General features: G+C 43.1%; 2 protein-coding genes across 3 annotated transcripts; both read right to left on the bottom strand.

The window, feature by feature from the left end:
- Positions 1 to 788: 788 nt before the first annotated feature.
- Positions 789 to 4,711, bottom strand: LOC311006514 (peroxisomal succinyl-coenzyme A thioesterase-like; the record flags this gene model as incomplete). Its single annotated transcript, XM_083999362.1, has 11 exons — positions 4,556 to 4,711; positions 3,910 to 4,118; positions 3,654 to 3,753; positions 3,375 to 3,559; positions 2,634 to 2,791; positions 1,999 to 2,142; positions 1,863 to 1,945; positions 1,684 to 1,777; positions 1,469 to 1,549; positions 1,056 to 1,197; positions 789 to 901 (listed from the first exon to the last, which is right to left on the bottom strand). Exons 2-11 carry the CDS (start codon positions 4,103 to 4,105, stop codon positions 789 to 791), a joined length of 1,296 nt encoding a protein of 431 aa, XP_083855488.1. The 5' UTR covers positions 4,106 to 4,118; positions 4,556 to 4,711.
- Positions 4,712 to 4,928: 217 nt separating this feature from the next.
- On the bottom strand, positions 4,929 to 10,696 carry LOC311006275 (peroxisomal succinyl-coenzyme A thioesterase-like). Of its 2 annotated transcripts, XM_083999044.1 has the most exons (12): positions 10,470 to 10,696; positions 9,465 to 9,630; positions 8,578 to 8,786; positions 8,328 to 8,427; positions 8,049 to 8,233; positions 7,445 to 7,608; positions 7,049 to 7,168; positions 6,889 to 6,971; positions 6,710 to 6,803; positions 6,497 to 6,577; positions 5,716 to 5,857; positions 4,929 to 5,476 (listed from the first exon to the last, which is right to left on the bottom strand). In XM_083999044.1, the coding sequence occupies exons 2-12, from the start codon at positions 9,614 to 9,616 to the stop codon at positions 5,352 to 5,354; spliced, it is 1,455 nt and encodes a 484-aa protein (XP_083855170.1). In that variant the 5' UTR covers positions 9,617 to 9,630; positions 10,470 to 10,696; the 3' UTR covers positions 4,929 to 5,351. The 2 variants fall into 2 exon arrangements, with proteins under 2 accessions (XP_083855170.1, XP_083855171.1); XM_083999045.1 differs by lacking the exon at positions 9,465 to 9,630.
- Positions 10,697 to 11,591: the final 895 nt, after the last annotated feature.

Here is an 11,591-nt window from a genome sequence, read left to right as displayed (position 1 = left end):
AGACTTGAACACTTGGGGGGGAGAAATGTGCCTTTACCAAAGTCTGAGGGATTTTGTGCTTTCAAATGTGAGGCTTCAGTTTCTGTGTTAATTTACCAACTGCATCAGGCCTGGTCGTTTCCACCCGGATCACAGCTGTCAAATATCATCGGTCATCGCTCTAGAAATTAGACTCAGTGGACACTCACACAAGTTAATGCTGATATACAGCAGTCAGGTCACCGTAGATAGATTTAAGTTGATGTTAAATTATTCGTGTGTGGTGTTTACATTTGAACCTGTAAAGTGCAGATTCCTCAGGTGTGTGCACTCTAAATAAACCACTGTTCAAGTCACCTCGGTTGCTTGAATATTTATGTCACAAACTGTGTTGTAGTCATGATACAGGAAAGTTACAAAACATTTTTAACCCAACTTTAACAATATCATTTTATGTTGTTAAATATTTGGGGTATTTTAGGAAAATAATCAGAATGGCACCAATACCTTCTTCTAAATATCTCAGGTAATTAATTATTTACTACTTGAGAAGGAGCTTTTAAAAACTAAGCAGCAACACACTGCCGGTCACTCTACATGTCAACATCCAATATCTTCAATATGTTCTCTACATTAAAATGAATTTAACATCCATAGATCTGGTTGATACACACAAGATGATTGACACACAATGGCACAATTTGGTAATAAAGATACTTGTTGAGTGCATTCAAGTCGTCAAATGCACACTGTCATTACTGGCATATATGTATATGTACTGTTTAGGTAGTAAGTGCTAATGCAGTCTGTCACAGAGTTGAGCTCTTGTACATGTGCAGCTGCAGGAAGCTGATGATTTTCCTCCAGGAGTCCTCCTGAGCATCTGAGTGAGGTTTGGTTTGTCCTCCCCACAGCATCACCACTGCAGAAACAATAACACAGGAAATTGTCAACTTAACAAAAAAGTGTAGTCAATTAACTGGCCACATGGGGGCACTGTTGGCAACATGTTTAAGTCCTTCACCTTTTATTTACAGCCCTAAATCATTACAATTCTATGAAAGGGTAAAACTCACCTTTTTCCTTTGTGTGGTTTTCTATATAGTTGGTCGCTCTAAAGTGAGGCGAGTAGGGCGGCTCGATCAGGTGTCCAGTGTCGGGGTACGCCAACCTGGTCAGGAGGTGATCCTTGCCTGCCGCATGCATCTGCCGAGCAATCTGAGGACGATCAATCAATAAATGAAATAGTCTTTAAATTCCACTGATAGATCATAAGTTTTCAGATCGATGTGTTAGAAGATAGCTGCTACTTTCTACATCTGGCAGTTACAGCATCTTCATGCACATTAAAAGCACTTAAATATTTGGACTACAAATCTCCATGAAGCCGAGAGCAGTTCTGTGGACTCGTTTTACCAGTTTTTCCAATAGTTAATGTCAAGAATGTGACCTTGACTCTACATTATGACAAGTGTGTGTTTACACTCACATCTTCAGCTGACTCCACCGTAGGCCAGTTCTGATCATCACAACCGTTCACCAGCAGCAACGGACAGTTTATTTTCCCAACCTAGCGAAAGAAACGTCTTAAAAACACCTTCAAATAGAGCCTAGTGGTGTGTTTATAGTTCTTATAAAATCAGCTTTATTGTTTACAACCAATCTGCCAACAGTGTGTCAAAGTCTTGTGCAGCATGTACTCACGTTTAAGTTATTAGAGGGATCACTTATAACAGCCAGACCGACATCTCGCCATATTACATGGTTGTTCTCATCCACACGCCTCTTGTCAGACTTCCTGCCATTACACATAACAGTTGGCAGCAGACCCACTGTAAAGCTTTACGTACTGCGTCCATGTCATTGACAAACACAACACCTACTTGCTCAACAGTTCAAAGACTCCACTGACGGGCTTCCCAAGTGGGTATGTGTGGTTTCCATTGATGCAAACACAACAATGTGGCTGGAAAATGACACAATGACACAAAATCAATTGTACCCCACCAAACAGAAAACCCAAAAGATGCTTCTCATACTCACTTTGACAACGGTGCTCTCAGACGCCAGATACAAGGACACCATCGAGCCCAAGGAAATACCAAAGAGTCCAACTCTGTCCGGCATCACCAGAGGATGGTCCTTGATGATGTTAAAAGCCGCCTATGCAGAAGATTAATATTAAGATTCTAGATTATTAAATATCAAAATATAATGCTTTTTGTCATGGATAGTAGTAAAGGACTATCAATTCCTATATTTATTATAAACAAATAATAAATCAACTAATTATATTGATTATCTTTTGGTTTTAAGAAGCTTTAGGTGTCAATTTATTGTTTTCTTAATGACTCAATAATCGTGGGAAAATAGTTTAAAAAGTCGCTGCCGGGGCAGTGCGTGGCGCAATGGTTAAGGCGGCCGCCTTAATGTAGAGGCTACAGTCCTCAACGCAGGCGTCCCTGGTTCGAATCCCGCGTCGGTCAGACCTTTCCTGCATGTCATTCCCCTCTCTCTGCCTCCCCTTTTCCTGTCTATCTCACTATGTGCTATCAAATAAAGGCAAAAACGCCAAAAAAATAAAAAAAATTTAAAAAGAGTCTTTGCCAAATAAAGGTCAATTTTAAACTGTTGAAAGGAGCATGAGAACAAACCTCAAAGTATTTCAACCCTGCTGAATGTCGCTCATTAGGGTCAAAATACTCCAGGGCCAGAGCGGCGTAACTCCGAGACGCTAGCAAGGCCGAGCGGTACTCCAGCAGCCCCCCGCCCGCTCCCCACATGTCCAACAGACCAGGGAAGGGTCCTGGACCTGAGGGGACGAGATGCAGACTCTAGTCGTTAATCATCACAAAAATAAAGCAAGGTGTACTTGGAAGTACAAACATGGTTAAGCTAAAGGTACGAACAGGGTGTTCCTAGAGGTACCAACGTGGTTTGCCTTGAGGTAACAAGATGTACCGGTACCTAGATGTATGAACATGGTGTACCTGGAAGTATAAACATGGGGTACCTGGAGGTACGACCATGGTTTACCTAGAGCAGACATGGGCAAACTATTCCACAAAGGGCTGGTGTGGCTGCAGGTTTTCTTTCCAACCAAGCAGCAGCACACCCAACTTGACTCATTTAATCAACTGATCTTAGTCTTCAGACAATTGATTGGTCAAACTGTGTGCTTTTGGTTGGTTGGAACGAAAACCTAGGCCTTTTGGGAAATGAGTTGCCCATGCCTGACGTAGAAGCATGAACAAGGTGTACCTTAAGGTATGAAGAGGGTGTACCTGGATGTACGAACATGGTTTACCTAGAGTTACAAGTCTTACCTAGACATATGACCATGGTGTACCTGGAGGTACCAACAAGGTGTACCCGGAGGTACCAACAGGCTGTACCTGGAGGTATGAACAGGGTTCCCCGCACTCCCTTCTCTCTGATCTCGATCCTCTTCACTCCTGGAGCCATGTACCATCTCTCTGTGAGCACCAAGGCCAGAGGAGCCTCGTCCCTGAAGCCCTCGTGTCCACTGTGGACTGAGATATCGACCAGCATGGGGGTGCAGACGTTCATCTTCCTTAACCTGACGAGCATAAGACAAGGACATGAGGGAGTCAGACTGGCCACCATCTCCATCTACAAGGTCTTTGATTTGGTGAAGATGCAGGTTCTTCTACCTGAGGCCTTTGCGGCTGCCTGGGACAGGACGCATGCTGCTCAGTAAACCCATGGGTTCTTTTCCTGTGTACGTTCCTCCAAAACTTAAATCATCTGAAACTGCAAAAGCAAAAACTTGATAACCGTATGAACAACATCAAACAATCAAGCCAGGTGCGACACCTTCATGACTCCACTTCTCAACTTCTTCATTTTAAAGTCTTGTGGCCATTATTGATTTAATTTCATCTAAACATCTAAAGGACCAGAACGCACCAGAGACGGTTCCTCTGTGATCACTGACGTAGTGCCCGTAGGCCTCCCAGTAGTCCTGGTCTTCCGAGTGGTGGAGGGAGCGGATCGTCACTGGAGACCCTGGAGGTAGGTTCTCCACCAGCACCTTGAACGTCTCGTCCACCAGAGCCCGGGTGGGGTGGACAGACAGAAGTGGAGGGACCGTTCTCTCAGACATGGTGGATGATCGTCTAATGGACACACACAAATGATTAACAGTTTACAGTTAGTTAAATCAGTGACAGAGGAGAGTGCTGTCCTGGATTTCCCAGTATGTTAGAAGTGGACACTGTTAAGACGTTCGGCTCTTATTGATCAATGGAATTTTGAATCTGAACCTACAGCCAGTGTTACAAAGAAGAACCAGGAGTTACTAAAATATACCTTTTTTTTTTTAGGAGACCGGAATGGAAAAAGGATTTTTTTTTTTTTTTTTTGATGCCAAGATCATTTTTGAGTTAAATAATAGGCTGTACTCCGTACAAGACAACTGATCCTGTCTGGTACAGAGAGTAAAATAAAGAAATAAATCAACATATTTTACAGTGGGTATAAAAGAAGAAGAAAGATCTCAACAACAATAGTTGGGGGATCCTGCAGAGTCAGAGGACGCCGGTGCAGCACCTACCTGTGGCTCAGGTACCAGTCACCTGTGTGCAGGTCAACAGAGGCGGGAGGCACAAGTGGTCCCGGGTGGTTTGTCCCATCCTGAGGGATCCCTCCGCGGAGCACACTGGTGCCGGGTCTGACCCGGGTTAAAGCCACAGAGCGGCGGGACAGCAACTTCAACATAACTCTGACAGAAAGTGAACTTGTGTTTCTTACCGGAGTCGAGAAGCAGAGACTACTATTGTGTGAACCTTCAACACACAGTCGTGTTTGTGAGAGGCGGGTCACACAACCTTCAGGCATCAAACTGTGTTGCAGTCATGTGAGAAACAGAAAAGTAATGAAACCTTTTTTTAACCCACAAAGAATTTTTTTTATTGTCTTTGGAAAAATCATTCATTTCTACAAGATGATTTTATATTATTAAACATTTTGTTATTTTTAGCAAAATTATCACAATAGCACCAATACCCTGTTCTAAATATCTCAGGTAATTACGTAAAATAAGAATGACGGCCAGTAATAACAATAAGGTATTTACTACCTGAGAAGGAGCTTTTAAAAACTAAGCAGCAACGCACTGCCGGCCACTCTACGCATCAACATCCAATATCTTCAATTTGTTCTCTACATTAAAATGAATGTAACATCCGTAGATCTGGTTGATACACACAAGATGATGGCAATAGACGCACAATGGTACAATTTGGAAATAAAGACACTTGTTGAGTGCATTCAAGTCATCAAATGCACACTGTAATTACTGGCATATATAAGTACTGTTGAGGTAGTACGGTAAGTGCTCATGCAGTCTGTCACAGCTTCGCTCTGGGAGTTGAGCTCTTGTACATGTGCAGCTGCAGGAAGCTGAGGATCTTCCTCCAGGAGTCCTCCTGAGCATCTGAGTGAGGTTTGGTTTGTCCTCCCCACAGCATCACCACTGCAGAAAAAGAAACACTTTATTTAATCCCCCTACAATAAATGGTCAACTTTACAAGAAAATGTAAAATGAAGCACAAAAAACAATGATGGAAAGTACATTTTCAATTCAGTGTAAAATAACTAAAAGAAGAGTCAATTAACTGGCCACATGGGGGCACTGTTGGCAACATGTTTCAGTCCTTCACCTTTTATTTACAGCCATAAATCATTACAGTTCTATGAAAGCGTAAAACTCACCTTTTTTCTTTGTGTGGTTTTCTATAAAGTTGGTCGCTCTAAAGTGAGGCGAGTAGGGCGGCTCGATCAGGTGTCCAGTGTCGGGGTACGCCAACCTGGTCAGGAGGTGATCCTTGCCTGCTTCACGCATCTGCCGAGCAATCTGAGGACGATCAATCAATAGATCAAATACAGTAGTCTTTAAATTCCACTGTTATATGTGGAAATAAATCAGATACAAATAGGATATCTGCCAATACGTCTGCAGTCTAAACAGACAGATCGAATCTTTCCTGGCAATGCTTCTCGTACGTCATCAATGATAATATTCATTCCCCGTGCCCGAACATTTCGCTGAACCTCTGTAGCCCGTGATTGACACGTGAGGCTGACCTGGACGACCACGGCCAGCTGTGGCCAGCTGTCACAGGAATTGCAGTGTTTCATTTCCGTGGTGTCCGAGTCCGCGCAACTTTTTTTTTTCCTCACTAGTTCTTGTTTTCATATACAGATATAAACTCTGAGCACCAGACTCACCTTTGTTTACAATTATTATGGAATTATGACGTGACCTAATACATTTCCCGTCTTTAAAAAAGTTCACTGGCTTATTTCCTCTTCAGCGGGTTTCACGCAAGCAAAGCAGGTGTAAAAGCAGATATCAGATATTGGTCACTTCTGATAGAACATGTAAATAGACAGTCAAAAAAATTGGATATAGGCAACAAATTGGAATTGGCCATCAAGGCCTTGTAGTGTAAAGACAGACAGCCTATGATACTGTAGGTGTGTTTACACTCACATCTTCAGCTGACTCCACCGTAGGCCAGTTCTGATCATCACAACCGTTCACCAGCAGCAACGGACAGTTTATTTTCCCAACCTAGCAAAAGAAATGTCTTTAAACTACCTTCAAATAGAGCCCAGTTGTGTGTTTATAGTTCTTAAGCTGGCGTGGTGCATTTAGAGCCAATTTGCCAACACTGTGTTAATGTCTTGTGCAGTGTGTACTCACGTTTAAGTTGTTAGCGGGATCAGTCATAACAGCCAGACCGATGTCTTTCCATATTACATGGTTGTTCTCATCCACACGCCTCTTGTCAGCGTTCCTGCCATCACACGTCATAGTTGACATCAGACCAACTGTAAAGCTTTACGTACTGAGTCCATGTCATTGACAAACACAACACCTACTTGCTCAGCTCTGTAAAGATTCCACTGAGGGGCCTCCCAAGTGGGTATGTGTGGTTTCCACTGATGCAAACACAACAATGTGGCTGGAAAATGACACAATGACACAAAATCAATTGTACCCAACCAAACAGAAAACCCAAAAGATGCTATAGGTACTCACTTTGATAACAGTGCTCTCAGACGCCAGGTAGAAGGACACCAACGAGCCCAAGGAAAGACCAAAGAGTCCAACTCTGTCCGGCATCACCAGAGGATGGTCCTTGATGATGTTAAAAGCCGCCTGTGCAGAAGATTCAGATTTCAGATTCTTAAATGCCAAATATAATGCTCTTTGTCATAAATATTGGTAAAGGACTACCAAATCCTATATTTATTATAAATTAATGATAAATCAATTAATCATATCGATTATCTTCAGGTTTTAAGAAGCTGAAGGTGTCAATTTACTGTTTTCTCAGTGATCTGCCATAGACAAAGTAAATATAGTGTTGGAGTTGTTGTTCATACAGAGTCGTGAGCACAATTAACAACCTGGAGCAAATTAGACATCACAAACCTCAAAGTATTTTAACTGTAGATCTGCTGAATCTTGCTCTTTAGGGTCGAAATATTCCAGGGCCAGAGCAGCATAACTCCGAGACGCTAGCAAGGCTGAGCGGTACTCGAGCAGCCCCCCGCCCCCTCCCCACATGTCCAACAGGCCGGGGAAGGGTCCTGGACCTGAGGGGACGAGATGCAAACTCTAATTGTTATTAATCACAAAAATACAGCAAGGTATACCTGGAAGTACAGACATGATTTACGTACAGGTACGAACAGGGTGTTCCTAGAGGTACTAACAGGGTATAACCAGGCATTTCAACAGGGGAGGCATCTAGGCAATTGCATAGGACCCCCTGAGCTGGAAGGGGGGCCACACAGATGGTTGACATTGGTCCATATCAATGATAACCTGATGTTGCCAATGGCTGTGTGCACAGAACTGTGCATAGTAGGATATGCAAAATTGAATCATCAATGGTTTGGGTTTTTTCGATTTATCGAAAAATCAGTTAATAATTGTGGCCTGTAGTTGGGAAAGGGGCCTCAAGGGGCATCTTGCCTGGGGCCTCCAGAGTGTCTAGAAACGCCCCTGACCCGGAGGTACCAACAGGCTGTACCTGGAGGTATGAACAGGGTTCCCCGCACTCCCTTCTCTCTGATCTCGATCCTCTTCACTCCTGGAGCCATGTACCATCTCTCTGTGAGCACCGAGGCCAGAGGAGCCTCGTCCCTGAAGCCCTCGTGTCCACTGTGGACTGAGATATCGACCAGCATGGGGGTGCGGACGTTCATCTTCCTTAACCTGACGAGCACAGGACAAGGACACAGGGGAGTCAGACTGGCCACCATCTCCATCTACAAGGTCTTTGATTTGGTGAAGATGCAGGTTCTTCTACCTGAGGCCTTTGCGGCTGCCTGGGACAGGACGCATGCTGCTCAGTAAACCCATGGGTTCTTTTCCTGTGTACGTTCCCCCAAAACTTAAATCATCTGAAACTGCAAAAGCAAGAAAACAGTAGAAACAACATCAAGCAAACAAACCATGTGCAAATTCCCCAAGACTTCACTTCTCAACGTATTCATTTGAAAGTCTTGTGGCCATTATTGATTTCATATCATCTAAACATCGACAGCACCAGAACGCACCAGAGACCGTTCCTCTGTGATCACTGACGTAGTGCCCGTAGGCCTCCCAGTAGTCCTGGTCCTCCGAGTGGTGGAGGGAGCGGATCGTCACTGGAGATCCTGGAGGTAGGTTCTCCACCAGCACCTTGAACGTCTCGTCCACCAGAGCCCGAGTGGGCTGGACAGACAGAAGTGGAGGAACCGTTCTCTCAGACATAGTTGATGATCGTCTAATGGAGACACACAAATGATTAACAGTTAGTTAAATCAGTAACAGAGGAGAGAGCTGTCCTGGATTTCCCAGTATGATAGAAGTTCACACTGCTGCTGTGCAAAAGTCAAGACGTTCGGCTCTTATTGATGAGTCAACACCATCAATGGAGGTCTGATTGGTCCTGATTGATGATATAAAATCTGAACCTACAGCCAGAATCAAAAAGACCTCAATGGAAAGAGGATTTTTTTTATGCTAGTATCACTTTTGAGTTAAATAATAAGTTGTACCCTATATGTCCGGTGGTTTTCTTTAAAATAAAGATATCAATGAACATATCTGACAGTGGGTATTTGACATAAATATCTTCATATATCCAGAGCATGCTTATACACTCTATGATGATAATCCTTTCAGACACGTGGCTAGATGTTGGTGTGTAGGGTATGTGACCTATGACTACATGAACAAGCCTGTTCCAAGTTTCACTTAGTCATAGGTCATAGGTAATAAGCTGAATGTAAGTTAAACAGCTGACGGTTTTGTGCACAATTTGTATATTAAATTAAGTATGTAGCTCAGAAAGCATGCTGCAGTAGTTAGTTGAAGTTCAAAGAGGTTGAATTTTTTTTAGTTTCAGGAGCAGATTTTCCCATTCAGAGTCAGAGGGCGCTGGTACAGTAAGCCTACCTACCTGTGGCTCAGGTATCTGTCATCTCCTATCCTGAGGGCAGAAGCAGAAGCAGAAGAACAAGGCAGGCAACCAAGGCGATTGCCTAACCAGGGCCCAAAACTGGAAGGGGGCCCCCATAGACGACTGGCATTGGTCCTTATCAATGACAACATGATGTTGACAATGGCTGTGTACACAGAATACTGTGAATAGTATACACAATGCTGCCAATGCCAAAGTTAATTCCTCCCAATAATGCATATATTATGTTGTCAAATGCTAACATTGATAACGACATCAATTCAGCTGTCAGGTTGTTCTGTCCAACCTGTTACTCATTTGTGTTTTGGAAGATGACAGTATTATTATCTCCTTTAATTTTCTGGTATAAATGTTGCATTAAACAAAATGAATGAATTTTTTTTTTTTTCGTGTCATGCCACCACTGTGGCCCATCCCATATGGGAGACACTTTTAATGAGAAATACAAGGGAAAAAAAGACTAGACAGTCCAGTCCTTCCTGTTGGTGTTACCTGCCACACAGGTGTGACATAAATAAACAATTTAAGAGTAGGCTACTCAACTATATATCACTCTTCGTCTCATTGCCCAAGCCTTTTCAAGAAATAAAGAAAATGCAAATATATTCAACTGAAAAATATGTTTATAATAACTATAACTATAAATAACTTCTCAGCATTGTCTAACCACACAAATTCGTTATTTGGATCTACCTTACTAAACAATTGTTGTCTTATAGAGTCATAGAAAGGGCAGTAGAACACAAAATGAATTTCATTCTCCACCTCTTGGATCTGCCTGTCTCAGTATGAAGACCAAAATGTTAACATGAAGCAATGATGAAATTATTGCAAAGTTGAATCATCAGTGGTTTGGGGCCTACAGTACAGGGTGAGGGTGCCCCCTCCCAGATTTATTGTCTAAACCGGGTTAAATCCACAGAGCGACGCAACAACAGCTTCAACATACAGTAAGTAACTCTGACAGTAGTGAACTTCTCTTACCGGGGTCGATCCTTAGAGACTACGGCAGATCGCCGTGGGCCGAGTTGCGTTCACGGCCCACATTGAATAATACGTGTTTTGACCTCTGCCCACCTATTACGTGGGCCTGTGTGTGTCTGTAAACTTTTAACACACAGTCGGACTAAGCCGTGTTTGTGAGAGACGGACCAGCGAAACTCCAGACTGGTCGGAGAAGTGACACCACAAGAGACCGAGAGACCCGCCGGCCAGTTTCCTGTAGGCGGAGTTGTCCAATGCGCGGTCACGAGGGTCTGCTCGTACCACCGAGGTTGGAAAGACTCCAACAAAACCCCAGTCAGTGGTGAGGGTGGTAGTAAAAGTACAGTACCTAATACTGTAATAGTAGGTAGCCTAAGAGTAAACGTATAAAGCAGCTAAGTGGCCTACTGTCAATGGAATTAACCCACCTTACACACTGAACAAAAAAAGTTAGAGAATTTGCTAACTTTATATTCAAAGTACAATAAATAGATAAATGAATAACTTGGAACCAAACAGGAAGGCAGGATAAAGGGACGGAAGGAAGAAAAGAAAGGAGGAAGGAAGGAAGGATAAAGGGAAAGGTAGGAGGAAAGAGGAAGGAAGGAAAGATAGAAGGAGGAAGGGAACAGATTGGGTCAATTGGGTCAAAAAGGAAGGAAGAAGTAAGGACGAAGGGAAGGAAGGAAGGAAAGAAGGATTGTGGAAAGAAGGAAGGGGAAAAGGATGGAAAGAAAGATGGAGGGAGGGAACTGATTTGTTCAAGGGAGGAAGAAAAAGGAAGAAAGAAGGAAGGGAAAAAGGATGGAAAGAGATGGAAGGAGGGAACAGATCAGGTCAATTGGATCAAAAAAGTAAGGAAGAAGAAGTAAGGACGAAGGGAAGGAAGGAAATAAGGAAAGGAAAAAGGATTGTGGAAATAAGGAAGGGAGAAAGGAAGAAAAAATGGGTCAGATTGGGTCAATTTGACCCAGAAGGACAACAGGAAGGTTAAAGTAGCCAACAGTTGTCAATGCATTTGTTAATGCATCACTTTAAAGTTGTAGCTGCTTATGGTGAGACCTATTTTAAATACTTTAAATTCAGATTTTTCTGTGGAAATGTTCATTATATTTGCTAGCC

The sequence above is a fragment of the Trachurus trachurus genome, assembly GCF_905171665.1.
Source record: "Trachurus trachurus genome assembly, chromosome: 23".
In the NCBI taxonomy this organism is placed as follows: Eukaryota; Metazoa; Chordata; class Actinopteri; order Carangiformes; family Carangidae; genus Trachurus; species Trachurus trachurus.
This window is presented reverse-complemented; position numbering and strand designations above follow the sequence as displayed.